The sequence below is a fragment of the Strix aluco genome, chromosome 1, assembly GCF_031877795.1.
Source record: "Strix aluco isolate bStrAlu1 chromosome 1, bStrAlu1.hap1, whole genome shotgun sequence".
In the NCBI taxonomy this organism is placed as follows: domain Eukaryota; kingdom Metazoa; phylum Chordata; class Aves; order Strigiformes; family Strigidae; genus Strix; species Strix aluco.
This window is the reverse complement of record NC_133931.1, coordinates 23,627,459-23,644,037: the sequence shown is the minus strand read 5'-3', so window position 1 is coordinate 23,644,037 and position 16,579 is coordinate 23,627,459. Positions and strand designations below refer to the sequence as shown.

At 36.6% G+C, this 16,579-nt stretch overlaps 1 protein-coding gene across 1 annotated transcript in view; it reads right to left on the bottom strand.

Annotated features, from left to right (window-relative positions):
• RGS22 (regulator of G protein signaling 22) overlaps positions 1-3,174 on the bottom strand; it is a 62,018-nt gene extending 58,844 nt beyond the window's left edge. The window contains exons 1-2 of the mRNA XM_074846833.1: positions 3,150-3,174; positions 2,488-2,516 (exon numbers count right to left, since the gene is read on the bottom strand). Coding sequence (XP_074702934.1) covers positions 2,488-2,516; positions 3,150-3,174 — 54 coding nt within the window. The remainder of the gene's footprint in view (positions 1-2,487; positions 2,517-3,149) is intronic.
• Between the last annotated feature and the right edge of the window lie 13,405 nt (positions 3,175-16,579).

Here is a 16,579-nt window from a genome sequence, read left to right as displayed (position 1 = left end):
TCTTCAGTATAATGAAGACTCCCAAACAGTTTTTAATAGTTTCAGTTTCTTGAATATTCTATTACTTCTGCCTTAAAATGAAAGGAGAATGCACCTAAATCAAGTGTATTTGCCACTATCAGCAAAGGTCTTGTGACACAAATCTTTTTTCTTTCTTAAGTTCGTAACGTTGAAATGCACTAGTGAGGTTATGCATTAAGGAGAGGTTATGTACAGTGTATGTGGTATCACTTGTAGGCAGGCAGTATCTCGATCCAAACCCCACAGTGTCTAACCTAAATAGAGACAGAAAACTTGAGGTCAGGTAAGGAAGAAATCTTGAGCTAATGTACGTTAATATGAAGTCAGGAAGTCCCCTATGTGCTGCATGACAAGTCAGAACCAGACCTGATGGTGTTTGTCCAGCCTTAGTCTGCCAACATTTATTCCTTAGCACTTGTAGTTGCTTCTGTGACTGATACAGGACAGGCAAGTTAGCTCATGCTCATTCCTGGAAAACACTGGCAACACTGAAAGCAAGGCTTTCTGCATTACAGAGATCATGCTTTGTTTGGATCACAGGCCCATGGTCCAGTGCAGTTGCAGTGCCATGGAGCTGGAGATGTTAGGGCACTGATTAAATAAGAGAATTTACCAAAGTGTCTAACCCAAAGCATTTTGAGGTCAACAGAAAGTCCTCTCGCTGATGTTGCTAGGCAATCAATCAGATCCAGAAATCTCAATTCAGCAAGCGTTAACACAACTAAAAAAAAATTCATTAGAAACAAGCTGCAGTCTGCCTCATGTTTGGTTTGGGTAATGCACAATTAGATTTGACACTGATAAGGATGAATCTGAAGACAGATAGATATGATAATACCCCATGAAAATATTTTCTTGTTTCAAAGGACTTACTCAAAACAATTAATTTATTACTGGCTGAAGTATAAGGTCTTTAAGAATATGCAGGTGACATGTGTTTTTAGTTTGCCAAGGATATAATTCTCTGTAGTCCCATATAACAGCAAGGAATGTAAACACAGTGGTTGATTAATCAATAAAATGTTTATGATATTGTTAATGCAAGCTTTAATACTTACTGATCTTACTGCATCTATACACAATATACTTTCCTCTGGTTTTTGGAAGGTTTTTTGTGGTCAGTCTTATTTTCATTTGAAAGTATAGTTGCACTTTCATATCTGCACATTGTGAGTTATGGAGTTCATATACACTACTATAGCTTAGATTTTTGTGTCACAAAGCATTTTGTTTCATTTCTTTCCATGCCATCTTTCCTGCTGCACAGTCCAAATTATGACTAGAAAAAGCTGCCTTACGACTGCAACTGGAGGTCAAAGTGTGCTAAAAATCTGTCCAAAACTGCAGTTTTGTCTCCATGCAATTTGGGCACAAATAGGAATATCCTGGGCCTGATTTCTATCACTCTTCTAACATTGAAAGGAATTTCAAAATTATTTTGGTAATGGTATATAATTTCTTAGGTTGTTTCTGTGGAAACAAACCCAATTACTTTCTATCTATTGTATTTGATAGCTTTATTACTGCCATCATGAAAAAGTACAGAAACACAGAAATATTATTAGACGCTAAAGGAGAATGTAAATGTGGGTAGAAGTGGCACTACCTTGAAAGGTTTGCATTTCACAATGCAGCACCCACTACAATGGCAGGTATCTCTCCACTCTTGAAAAACATATAATAAATGGCATCTTTAAATGTCAAAAGTTAAAGTTAGTATAAAACCCCAATCCTACATAGAACTCTGACAGCTTCATGTCCATGTGTGAACTTCAACTGGACTCAGACATATCTAGTCACATTAAGTAGCCTGCATAACCAAGGTTTAATGCAGTGTAAATATGCAATTGAGAGATGTTCTCATGTATATATTTATATATGCTAAATATCTGCTATATATATTGTTTATCTCTACCTGAATTTGTGTTGATTCTGTTTATGATAATAAACAGTATAATAAAATAGTATCTAGAGGCTCCCAAAAGGAATAGCAATACGTTTATACTTTAAAATACACAATTACAAAGGCATCCTAAATGAGGAAGAGGGGGGAAATAAGGAAAAGTTACCTAAGCTGCAAGATTTAAGGTGTCATTTCATATGAGGTAAAAGACAAACATATATACCTTTCAAATAGGAAGACAAACATCAGGGAAATCCTACAATGAGCTATGAGCAAAAGGCAGAAAAAGAAAAGTAAGAAGATTGTTAAACCTGGCATGTTGAACCTTCCGGTTGATTGTTTCCGTCCTTCATCCTATTTCACTTTCCCTTCCATGTCCATCCTTATTCTTTTTCCTAATTATTTTCAAACTAATTATTTTTTTGTCTGGAAAAATTGTAAGAAATTACTCAGTACTCCATACTTACACAGAGGAAAGAAATGAGAAACCAGACAATAGTTCCCAAAACTTTTTGTTCTACAGTTGCATGACAAAATGAATGATCAAGCCTTATAATACTTACAAACACTTCTTCTGTTATACATGGAGGTTCTGAAACAGAAAAGTGAAATATCATACATTGTCCAAGCAATACAGTCAAGCTTGTTCAACTATGATTACTGAACAAAAACAAAAAGTAGTGAGGCATGACAACCTTCCTGGATATTCTGAAATAAAATAGCTTAGCCTGAGGAAACAAAATGAACTCTAAGAACATACAATAATGTTGACCCATGCATAAAAAGGTTGACTATCATAAAAATTATTTAAATATAATTTATTATTTAACTAGATTATTTCTCATAGGTATCCATTAACTTCTTGTCAGCTTTCCTCTGCAAAATTGATTACTAGAATGTTACAGGCTTTAATGAAAATACAGATTTGTATGAAACTCTGGGAGCCTTGAACAGCAAGTATTATGAATCATATGATAAAATTTAAAATAATGTAATTGTGGGTGTTCCCAGATAACCAAATCTCATTCTTTCTAGGAGAATATTCCGTCTTTTGTAATGCCATTTGAAGGGAGTAAAGTTTTCTCTTCAGACTGATGAATTTTGCTGGACAAGTTTAAACCTAGCAGTTCAAAACTCCCCTCTTTTGTATCACTGTCTCTGTATTGAGACAATCACCCTGGGGCCAGACCCCCGTCTATCACCCTGTGTGGAAAGCACTACTTACCGGTGGTAAGTCTCTTCGACTGCATCCTTGATCTACATACATAATGGCCGGCACCCACTTACAAGCTTACGACCTCATTTGCAAAGGTGAAATCCTTGACGGCAGAGCAGAAATAGAAGCTGCAGAGTTCCTGGGCCCGGCTGGGTACTGCTAGTCTGCACCAGGGCAGGCTGGCTCTGCTGTGCAACTCACAGCGAAGGGGGTTGCTATGGCACTGCAAACAATGCACGGGATGAGCTGAGTGGTAAGCACACATTCCTACTGCTGGTGCAAATCTCCCTGAAGCAGGCTCAGATATCAGTCATGCTAGTGATATAGTCCCAAAAGAGGTGCCTGTGAACTAGGAATTTGAGGATACTTGCAGCAAGAAATTAAATTTAACACTCTTTTCTCAACTGACCTAGGTAGTTCTTAGTCCAAAATGATTTTTTTTTTTTTAAGGCAAAATCCCATGTGGCTGGAGGGTTTTGTTAATGTAGGAGAAGGTCGAATATCAATCTCAAAACATACAACTAATGACCAATGATTTACATATTGTATCAAATAATTCTGCATCTGTAAGCAGTCTGTAAGGCTTGATCCCAAGTAACAGTCTTAGTCCTTTTTATGATAGAGAACTTCCACTGTAGTCAAATAAGAAAAGTTGAAGAGCTTTGTATTGTTAAGGCTGAGATGAAATCTGGGCTGTTTCCTAACAGGTACAAACAGCTCCACTGTGCCAGAAACACAACCTGCAGCCTTGGTAACAGCCTTCCCCGCTTCCTCCTACTGCCAAGTCCCAGACCTAGCAGAAATCCAAAGGCAGCTAAATTTTCTGACAGTCAGGGAAAAGTTTATAAATAGCCTAGTTGGAAGGAGAAAAGACATTAAGAGACATAGAATAAAGTCTACTCCCAGAACGTTAGTTTCTTCCTCGGCTCAAAGGGGTACTCCAGGATATTAGAAAAAGTCACATTTCTGGTGCGGTCAGTAAAATCCGTGTACAAAGAAGGAATTCAAACTCCTATATGAGGATTTTGGTGTTCCACAACTGGGATCTGAAAAACATTCTATCTAGCGAGTATCTGACCCTACAACTGTGTAAATTCTTCAGGCACCTTCAGATTTTTGGCATGAAAGTTCCCTCAGAGGTGCTACTGCTGCTTACTTCCAGAACAACACTGATTTTAGTAGTACAAGATGTCACGTATGGAAGTTACATGAAGGGCTCCTTTGAGAAACCTAATCCATCAGCTGTGCTCAGGAAGTGCCCAAAATGCACTAAGAACTTCCTGTTCCCAGCAAACTATCTCTTTCACAGAACAGTATAGTATCTCCAGTCATACTCTTCAGCTGTGAAAAAAGTTTTATTTTAATTCATACATGACTTTGGTGGAATCCATGATCAGGTGAAAACAGAACAAATGCACATGCTCAAGGACTACAGCTTAAAGTCCAGGAAGTGGCGAGTTTCAAAAATGAACAAGCAGAAAAATCAAATATCATAGACACAAGGAAAACGGCTTAATCTCCTAGAAACACATGGTATTTTGCACCCTCCTAGAAACACATGGTATTTTGCACCCTCCTAGAAACACATGGTATTTTGCACCCTCCTAGAAACACATGGTATTTTGCACCCTCCTAGAAACACATGGTATTTTGCACCCAGATGTACGTTCCCACTCTTGGGGATTCCTGCCCAAATACCACAATCACTGCTCTACTTACTAAATACCAGAATAATACTTCTAATTGTGTTAGTGGACTGTTAGCTGTCTGATTATCTGATTAGCTTTTTAGGGTGGATTGTTTTGTGGGCCTTTTTTTTTTTTTACTTAAGGGAAGAACAGCATTTCCAAGGACCTGAGAGATAAGCTGAATAATATCATAGCCAAGAGACACATTTCAGCCAAGAGTTTTATAGAAGCGTATTCAACAGAAGCAAAGAATAAAATACAAAGATTCAAACTTAATTGAGCTATGAGCAATTTAAATAGTATGATGAATATTCTGATGGAGTATTAACTACCCTTAAGTTCTCTGTATGCAAATTCTATCCAATAAGATATGACAAACAGTAGGTTAGCACTGAATGGCTTACATTTAAACATATTAGTGCCATGTATCAGGACATGTTCTATTGTGATTATGAAATATTTCAAATAGGCATACCTAATGTATACATAAGAGAAATATGCACAACAAGATAGCCCATAAAATGTAAAGTGAAACCTTTCCCACAGGTAGAAGAGTTGCACTGCACTGTATATGAGACTGCACTGTCTCATAACCAAATTACTTAATATGATTTCAAATGTTTAAGCTAATGTTCATTCCATTCCTCTTCCCCCTGCCCCTTCTTCTTTCTGATGTAGGCCTAGATACAGTCTTCAGTGTATAACATTCTCCTAAACTTCCCTAGTTGCTTGTAATTTTTGAAGAAAAAACAACAGAAACATGATGAATGCATCTTGTTTTAAATTAGAAGTGGAAGCCACAAGTCAGCTTCAATAGAATTCAAGTTTGGAAATGAGTCAATAAAAAAAACAAAAGCCCTTTTTCTCTCCTTCTGTCATCTGGTATATTTTGGTATAAAACTCTTAGGTCTTTGTTCTCTTTGTAGTGTGCTTCAAAGATTGTATTTTGAATTAAGCTCATCAGGAAATACACACTGTACTCTCTTATGGAGAATCTATTAGCAGTCATTATCACTTTCTCATTATCTTAGTTAACAACGCACATTTAGGTCAATATTTTGTATGTCTGTGTTTCAGTCCTGATTTTATATTGCCAGTTAAAAGTTCACCAGATGGTGAAGCCTAGATATAAAGATTAAGCTCATTCTCCTCCCTTTCAACATTTTTCTCTTTCCATGTTCTTCTCTTATTTCCATTTTGGTTATTATTTAGCTTAGCAGAACTGCAGACCTACAGAATGTTTTATAAATATAGTCAAAGCCATGATCTATCCCAAAAGCATCTGATCTTGTAGAAAAGATTAATAGTTAGACAGGATGGAGAGTAAGTTCTAAAAAAGGTGATACCAGTAAAATTCTAGAGAAAGTAAAAAGACTAGAAGTAGGTTTTGAATTATTAGCATTTTTAGAAAATCATAATCTAGCAGAAGGCCAGCACAGAGGGAGATCTGCACAGGAAGACACATGGAAAGAAAACATAAATTGAGATCCCCTCCAACCCTGCTGGCACCTCCCTCCTCTCCTCTACTCTAAAGCCGTTCAGAGAGGTGAGCTTTCAGTCAAGACTGTCATCGTCCCTTTCCTCCACACTTGGCTGAAAACATAAATTTTGGACATTTACCAGGGAAAGTGTTTCAAAGTATCACCCAGGCAAATCAGATCAAAACAGCTGAGGAAACTTCGCACTCAAAGGAACAAGCATATAAGCTATACCAGCTCACTGAGTGCACAAGTCTCCCTGTGACTTGCTCAAGTAAAGGCAGGACATAACTTGGATTAATTAAATCCCAATGTGCACTTGTGTTTTTAGGTGCTAACCTGTGTTTGATTCCTGGCAGTGAAGTCATGAACATCCCTATAATTACTCATTCAAAAAGTAACAAATACTATTTAAAAAAAAAGCAGATAGGCATCTAGAGGGATCTCCAAGGGTAGCTATGAATTAATTCCCATGGATTTTCAATAGAAATACTCCATCTCAGATATAGGTGGGCATTTTGTCATACGATATCTTTAATACCTAAATATCTTTACAGAAATCCATCTTTAGTTACATATAAGTACTTGTTCCTCTTTGGATGATTGCCACATACATTTTAGCTTTTTCATCTGAAAGCAGCAGTCTCATAAACTGGAAACAGGTGCTAGAAAACCTACTTAAATATTGACTGCAGAACTGCCAAAATGGGAGTCAGATCCTGAGAAGAAAGCACAAATCGATTGTCAGATAGCTGGCCCTTAAATGCCTTAAATTATTCTGCTGGCAAAATGGCAGAAGCTGCCTGTTGCAGTGGTACAGCCTCTGTGTGTTGAATCTGATAGTTCTAGTTTACAGCACAGCTTAACACAATTCTGTGGCTGTCAGAAAAAGTTAATGCAGACACCCAAGGAAACAGCTATTGGGAATACGAGCCCTCAAAAGAGTTCTGAAAGGAGAAAAAAAAATTCCTGAAGATAGTCTAGGTGAAGAGTGAAAAGAAAGTGCTTAAAAATAAAATAAAATAAAATAGGAAGAGATAAATAGTAAAGGAAGAGATGCGGCATAGCCTTGGTCTACCAACATTAGAAACCTTTTACTAGTGGAAGAGGCCATCAGAGGGAAGGCAAGTCCAAAGAGTCTGACCTCTATAGAAGTCTCTATTTGGACAGTCACTGGAGACTATTCCTTGACTTGTCCATGTCACCAATGACTCAAGGATTCCTATCACAATCTTATTCTACCAGAACAAGGTAGAGGGTTTTTATCAAGTTTAAAGGCTTTAAATAAAGTTTGATTTCCCTTTCCTTAGTATGGGTCTTGGAAAAGATGAATGGAATACAGAGGCATACCTGGAAAGTAAATCAGAATTTCAAAGGACCACATAGCAATTTGTGATATACATTTGTACTCTTGCTATGTCATACATGCTAGCTACCTACTTCATACCTGCAGTCATCTGATCCCTTCAAGAAATTTGTATTAGTGTCTTAAGAAATAATGGCTAGAAGTTTAGGAGAGTATCACACTATCTTTTCTAGCTGTGGAAAGGAGCATTAAGACTTCATTGAAAAAACTATTCAGCAAGATTGTGGTAGTCTGAAGAAGTGCATTAGAAATAAAGTCATTTGTCAAAGACAGTATGAAAATCAGGAAAGAACTGCTAGATCCACAGGTATCAAGCAACATACAAGATTAAAAAATTGGCATGGTGCATAAGTTTACAGCAAGGCAGAGTTGTTTGCTAGCAGCCCTACCACAGTAAACATGGCATAGCTTTCACCTGAAACATAAGATACAGATCAGAAGAAACTATGACAGTTATTTCTCATAGAGATTTCACTATCAGGGGATGTACAACAAATTTGGGCACCATGTACAGAAGATTGCATTGTCACTGTCAATCCTCTATTTTTCATGTAGGTAGACTGAAGTCATGGTTTGTAATACATTTTGGCTATGCTAATTTAAGCTTTGCAAGTTTACCACCACTTCTTACTTTTAGTTGTTCAAGTAAATTTCATAAAGATTTTTTTTTTTATGGGGTTACTTGTGGCTTGGTTTAAGTCAGGTCAGTTCCTTGATCTTGGCTTAACCAGTGTTCCAGTCAACTAAAGGGCCAATGCAAGAGGCATATGAAGAAGTTTCAGCAGATAGGAATAACATATGCCAATAATGCCAAACACATTCTTTAACAAGATCATCTTCTGACAGTAGGTATCATATACCCATCAAGAAACACTAAATGCATGCATGTCTTCATTCTTGCTGTTATAGTCAGACAGATGTCAACAACAGTCCCCAAACCCAGGATTACCCAGCTAAGTTATCTATGTGAGATATTACTGATGCATTGAGCATGTGGATAGCCTCAGTGCTGTTTGAGACAGCACATCCCACTAACCACCAGTTCCCACCTTTTTGTATTATACTGCCATGGCTGCTTGCGTAGCTGTATAATGAAACAGACTGGGAGGCTGATCCAGCTAAAAAAAATATAGAGATCATAAGGAAAGAAGAAAAAGATTTCATGTACCTCAGCTTCCAGAACACAGAAGTGTCAATGCAACAGGTGTTAAGAATGGTATAAGAATCCATAACTAATACGTGTTCCTTAAGGCTTCAATAATGCTTCAGAAAACATACAAAATTACAGCCTTCTGATTTGGTAGGTATTCTACTTTCCTGCCTATTGCTCTCCTGGTCTCCAGAAATACCTAGTTAAAGAATAAAGAACTGAAGTTCCCAAATTCTCACCCAGTCTTCATTTAACAGACTAAAACTAAAAAAATGCTGTCCTTCTAAAATTGTTTAAAATATCTTACATAGGAATACTTAGCCCCTTCCCAATTTTGAGTTTAAAAGGGTTAATATTTTCCCTTTCTTCTTCACTAAAATCATCAGAACATCAATTAAGTATGAATAAAATGCATGCAATAAGATATTTTTCCTGTGATCATTTTAAATCATGATAGATTGAGGAGGCACTTATAGTTTTAACAAAGTATGGATAATCTACATTAGATTTTATTATCAAAAACATTTTCTGTAGTTGGGAATTAAAGTCCAGAACACGCAACCCCCAGAACTGTCATTTCTCAAATACTTCAACTGCAACACTTCCATGAGAGAGTTACGTTTTGTGGCCAACACCAGGCTGGCATGGAGACTGCTGGATAATCCAAGTCCATGACAGAGAGGAACAGAGCTAGCAGGCACTGTTTAGGCCACCCTATGATTCTGTGATTTTTGCCTGGTTGCTGTAGTACCTGGCTGTGCGCCCAGCACAGCTTCATCCTGTAAAGGAGGCCCTGGAGAAGTAATACCATCTGAATCGCTTCCCAGGATGCCACTCTTCTCTTGAAGATTGTGGTATGCAGCTCCTGGGGGAAGGAATTATGGCCACCCTTGCTTGAAGCTATTCAAAACATTTTGCATTTGTAGTGTTGAGTTAGTGTGTAAGTGTTAAAGCAAGAAGAAATCTGAAGTTCTGCTCTGAAAGAAAAATCTTTGGTGCCCCCTTGTGATAAAATATTTTTATCAACAGAATGTATATATTTGAAATCAAGGACTATTTTCAGTGAGGAAAGCAGTTCAACCCTTAAGAGAGTTTTGCATTTAAGCTAGTTAATTGAGTAGAGCATTTCAAGAATGAGTTTGTTTTCTTGTTATCCATTCTGTGTTGTATATTCTCCCTGAACTACTCTATGACAACTATTTAAACCAAGGAAAAAGTCCAGAACAGGAACTTAAGCATGCACCAGTAAGCATTTCTGTTTGGAGCAGAAAACAGGACCCATATCTTGCCTTTCTCAAAAAATCATATTCCTCTTACTACGCAATAGTAAGAATGGGCTACAGAGTCTTGGAACAATGTCTTGACAGAAGCACTTCCAACAGCAAGGCTGAAGAGTAACTACATCTCAATAATACTTTTTGTATGCCACAGAGTACACAATGGGAAAAAGATAAAGGAAAATTGAACCTGAAAAATTTCATAGGAGTGCTTCTTTTGTGCAAAATGTTTCCAAAGACAGGAGAATGTTCTCAACACAAGCAAAATTTGTGTTTAAAAGCCAATGATGTTGCTATTGCCACAATCTGCATAGCACCTAATCTATCAAAATGTGCACCAAGAAAGTGTGATGGAGTCATACCAGAAGAAAACTTCTTTTTCTACCTCAGTGGTCTAGATATAGATTAGGTACTGAACTACTGAGTCCTGGCAGAACAGAGCACTTCCAGGAGTTGTGTTCTTCAGGTCCCAGATAATGTATTACACCCAATTCAGTATTTGGGGAACTTCAGTGTCTGCTCAGTGAACATGGTAGGAGTCCTCCATTTAGGCAACAGCAGCACTTTAGGATGATAATTAACATTTTTGCTAAAGTAGAAGACCACTGCACAGCCGCTGACTACATCTGCAATAACCTTGCAGCTCCAAATAACTTTTAGCAGTGTTACTATGTTTATCTAGGGTACTATTGCTTCCCAGCTAGCTGTCCCTCTTTTGCCAGAAATTACTATCCTTCTACTGCTTCAGCTGGTTCTAGTCATGACACAATGTCTAAGTTTAAACATCTTACAGAAATAGGTTTTTCACTATGATTCAGGACTGAAAAGAAGCAGCTGAAATACAGGCGCTTTCCACACCCCATTTGCCAGAAATTGAAGGTGCCTACAGAATTAAGACACAACCACCCTTGCAGAACTGTTTTCAGAATGAGTTTTAGAGTGCAGAGGGGAAAAATTAGAAGGGCTTTTAACACATAAACTCCAGTCTCTAAGTCAGAGATCCATTTTTACGTGAAGCTTGTAGTATTCAACTGTGTTTGAGTTCATTCAGAACACCATGCCATCCATATTTTCAGCTGAAGAGCTGGTTTCTTTACTGCTCATCTATTAACACTCAGCTCAATAAGGCCTTACTAGAATTTAGGCTGCTGACAAGTTTGGGCAGGTTCTAACACTATACAGAGGCTTGTCAAAGTTAAGAGGAAAAATATGTGTTAAGTCTTTTTGTAATGAGAATTTCAACTAATCAGATCTCAGAAAATAAGTAAAAGCAAGCTTTGTTTTTGTTTAACTAAAAGTAAACATATCATGCCAAGAAGCAGTCAGATTTTGTTGGGGCATCTGACAAGTAATAACAGAATCTGCTAGATGTTTTGTATCCAAAAAAAATCCTATAAGATTCACTACAGACAAGGAATTTGCACTTATAAAACTATAATATAATCATACCAAATACTAAATCACAGTGAGATTGAAGTAGAGAAAGAAAAAAGCCTGAAGCTTGGTAGTACAAAGTACAAGGTTACACACTTAAGGCTCAGTAAGAATTTATGGAAAAAACTGGGATCTTTTCAAAATTTGAGAGAGAAGAATGTCAGAATACTACACCTAGTGACTAAACTGCGAGCGTGTGGAAGACATATCAAAGAAATGCTAATCTTAGTATGCATTGGTCAAAGTATTTCTGGTAGTGAAAATAAAGCCCTAATAATGTTCAAGGTCTTGAGGAGGTTTTACCTGGAATGCTGGTTGCGTTGATTCAAAGAACAGGCTCCAATGGAAACAGTGAAGAGTCGTTAAGACAATCCAGGTAACAGAGGTTGTATCTAAGAGATGAGACTAAGTTCAGAGTTTTCTGAAAAAATCTAAAAGGAGGAACAGATGTGTAGAATAGCCATTTTAATAGCAATGCTAGAAAAAGGCGACTGGTTAAGCCAGTAGTAGAGCAATCTGGAATAGGTCTACAACATAAAGGTCATGAGACAGTATTCTACCCAGTTTTAAGACAGAACTTGATGAGTTGACATAAGACTCACTAGCACTAGACTGTAGGAGTCCCTTTCTAATCTGACACTGCTGTATTTCTTCACATGCCTATGAAAACAGAAAGAAAAGTAATTATTTCTTGTATTAAAATTAACCTACATGACCTAAATTGCCTAAGGGTTACTAATGAATAACCAATATATGGAATAGGAAAATAATCTGACAGATGTTCATGAGCTCCTTAATTTAACAAACAAAACTTTATTATCATTTTTAGCTAGTTAGTGATAGAACATACTAACATTCTCTGTCCTATAAACAATTCAAAAGATTTATAGCAATTTTTGCCTAAGCTCTTCCATACTTGTCACCAAGGAAAGAATGATCAGAGACTTAAGTAACTTCAATTTCCTTCTCACAAACCACTTGAGGTTTATGGCTGCTGCTCCAAAAAAAAAGATTTATGAAGTACGATTCTTGCAACAACATCTGTCAGCAGCAAAAGGTTACTTCTAAGAATTCTTTTTCAGAATTTAAACCCACATCTCTGGCTCTAACCATCACCTTCAGAAAACTAAATGCATTCCCTGGGCATCCTTTGCAGGCAATATCACCCCTCCCACTATAGATCATGCCTGTCTGAAAGGAAATAAGGCTTGCAAAAATGAGGTTTTCAGCAGCAAATAAACCCAATGTTATTTTGAACATTAATTTTCATGTCATTATCCCCATCTTCCAGAGTGAAAGACAATTCACTCCTCCCTTTCCAACCATCTGTTGTCAATTGTAAAAAAAAATTTTGAGCTGGAGAATAATCATGGGCAGCATATTTTAGGAAACTCTTGACCACTGTCATTTTTACCGAAGTACCACTTTTGCATCCTTCTTCTCTGTGCCAGCTAGAAGTGTTAGTGCCTGACCTTGGGTCTCTGAGAATGAAGTAGAAAAAGTAGAAAAAGAAAGATGTTGGACATGAATCCCTAGACTCCCTGACACTCATGGACTGTTTTCTTGTTTGGGTTTTTTGGTTTGGGGAGTGTGTGGGTGGTGTGGTGGTTTTTGGTTTTGGGGTTTGGTTTGGTTTTTTTTTTGGGGGGGGGGGGGGGGGGGGTATTAAGAAACAAAGTAGGAACCTATGTTCTCCTTTGCTGTTTCATTCAAGTCCAGACTCATATAGCTTAGTGCTATCTGATGGAGACTAATTGAGGGATACATTATACAGAAAAAAAGCATACTAACAGGGACTCAAAAAATATTACTTCCATTCTCCTACCCTGAAGACTTCATGTCTGTCAATAAAGCAATCAAATACCATGAAGGAATTTTGATTCCTTTCACCCAAACTATTAGATAACTATAACATACCTCGTGTTCTATTAGATACATTACTCTTTACCTATACGTTAAGTATATCACTTTCATTTCTCCCTTATGCCAAGGCATAAAGCTAATTTTATTAGAAAAAAAAAAAATCACTGTCAGAGAGAAGCATTACACACAGATGAGAAGTCTTGTTTTCTCACTTCACCCCCACCTCTGGGGTAGCAGTGCACAACAGCAGAGAACTCATTTCATCTGAACACCAGAGCATAGTTACAGTTGTGATAGACCTAACTGAACAAGAGACATTTGATTCAAGAAGAGATTTTTGCAAGACAGATTTAGAAGGAAAAAGAAAAGTTTTAAACATTCCAACGTGGGGGGCGGGGTGTGCGGTGGAAATGTGTAAAATTGTGAAATAGGATTGAAGTCTTCTTTTCCTCTCAAGCTACTCCTTGCTGGATGGACTCTGCAGATGTCAAAGATACTGCCTTTAAAAACAAACAATACCTATACAGGAATCAATTTACCAACTCTATTCTCCCTGAATTATTCAGATTCTAGCAAAAGCAAACTCTTTGGATAAGGTCACACAACTCACCAGAATTTTTTCCTCAACTGGAAAGGATACTTCACAACTGGTTCTTAAACCGAGCTCCCATATGGTTTTCCATTCAAAAGTGCACCTGTTTCAGAAATACTTTCAGAACTATTGCTGAAGTTTTCAAAGCAAGGCTTGCACCTCATGTATTTCTGGACTGGACTGCAATACTGTGCGTCAGAAGGTGAGCTAAATCCTCTCACTGTCATAGCTCTCCCATAAATATCAAGGAGGCATTTAAGGCTTTTTTTTCTTGAGACATAAGGTACATTGGTATTTAGCAAAGGTAAAATGCAGTGATGCCTATAGCAGTCTGACATGCTATGACATTCTGTATTTATTCTGCATTGCAGTTACTACCATCACCTATCTTTTGATAATTCGGTGTCAAGAAACAAAACTAATCCAAATTAAGTTATCATAAAGTTAACTTATATGCATTGAGATTCTTGTGTAATATAACTTCCTGCCTAGCAAGTTCTTCATTGTGTCAGTTTAACCTTTAATAGAAACTATTAAACATTTCTAAAAATGTGTACTTAGTTACTTTATACCCAAGAATAAAAGAACCAATCCAATAGTTCTTTGAACACTTGAAAGTTCCAAACAATTAAGGAAATACAAATATTAAGCAAATCAAATAATTTAGCAGTTTTCCTGCTTGCAGTCTCCTCCTCTAATGAATGCCATTCTTCCTAAACCAAAACTGTGTACACACATACCTCTATATTCCCTGGATTGCCCCAAAAATCCTTCTTCTCAATTGTTCCCTCAGAATAGATTCTATATAAAGTCCTCTTTCAGTCTTCCAGTTCAAGTGCTACCTGTCTAACCCCAAACAAGAATAATGCAAAGGCTTAGCAAGTACAAATAAGTATGTAATGGAAGTGTTGATAATTTTATTCATGCAATAAACATGATTTTCTGGCAGATATATAGAGTTGATCCCTTCTTTAATACCACCATGTTTGGTTAATAGAGTTGGTACTAAAATTTTATGGCATTTTACTAACCATGTTGTTCTTCCTCCTTCCAAATGCTATGTGGAGTTACTATCCCAGAAATCAAGTATAGTAAGAGTACTAACCAAATTACAAATCACAACAGAGATGAGAAATAGGAAGTGATGTTTCTAGAACATCCTGAAGTGAATTATCCTGGCCCATTTGTCTTAAAGATCCACAGACTGTGTGGAAAGAAACCAAAAAAAGGAGAAAAAAAAAATCTCAGAAGTTGTTATTTGTAATTTTCAGACAATAAAGGGATATGTGAAAAAATATTAATAGATGCAAATACACAGCTTATTGCTTAGTTGAAAGCTCTTTTTATCAGGCTACTTTTAAATATAGCTCAATGATAAGACTTACCTACAAATACACACAGTAAAATTACATCACAAATATAACACATAGGACAAAATCAGAGGGAGAGTGAGGAAGAAACACCAGCTGACTACAAGTGTTCTGCAAGATGCTGGTGACAAATGAACTCCTTGAAAGGACAAGTAGGACAATATCAATTGGAGAAGTAAACTGATGTTATGTCTTCAGAGAGCGAGTACTCTGTCCACTTCTGTCACCTGTATTTCAAGCTGTTTACAATTGCTAGGAGTTTAAAAAAAAAAGAAAGAAAACCACACAAAATCATTTGAGGTCTGAGAGGCACATTGAGTTCTTTTTCTGTAAAGGATCAACATATTTAGTTCAAGAGCAAAGTCAGGGAATTCCCTTGATTAAATCTACAGATAGAGAAAGGATGATTTCTAGCAGTAGATAATCCTTTAATTCAAGCAGAAGTATGAAGATGTTTCAGTATCTGGGAGCTGAAGTAAAGTCAAACAGCATAAAGGTAAGTTCACAACAACAAGGGTAGTGCAACAGCATATTTGGATGTGTGAATATATACTGTATCACCCGAAGTTTTCAAGAAAACTCTGGGAAAAACAGTACGATAGAATATCCACACAGCATCAGCTTGGTTTAGAAATTGCTATTCTATTGACTTGCTTTACAGATGTTAAGAGAACAACAAAATTATTCTGGTATAAAATACAGACAACTAGTATATTGCTTTTGAGGTATCATCATTTATATAGGTAGAACTATTTTTTGCATATGTACCTAATGCCTCACTACGATATTTGTAAAGCATTTACTGTAATTTAAAATGAACAATAAATAAATCCCACTAAAAAGATTTTTTAAAAAAATATTTTTCTTTAATTTGTCATTAAGACAAGAATCACATTTTTAAACATCTATGAGGTGCTGCAAGATAGATATTAAATACTACATTTAAGATACTTTATTAGAAAATTAAGATGTTAGTAAGTGCCTAGCTACTACACAACAGGTAAAACAAGACAAAATGTTTTAAAATGTTCACTTTTTTCAAAAACAAAAATATACTATATTGATTAAGGGATATACCTGAGAAGTTATACTGATAAGTCAGCAAAACTACATTGAACGAGACTTTCAAAATGCATATATTTAAGACAAATATGAACAAGATTGAGAATTTAGGAGAAGGGGAAAATTAATTAAATGTAAGGATTTACATGCCTTACAAAT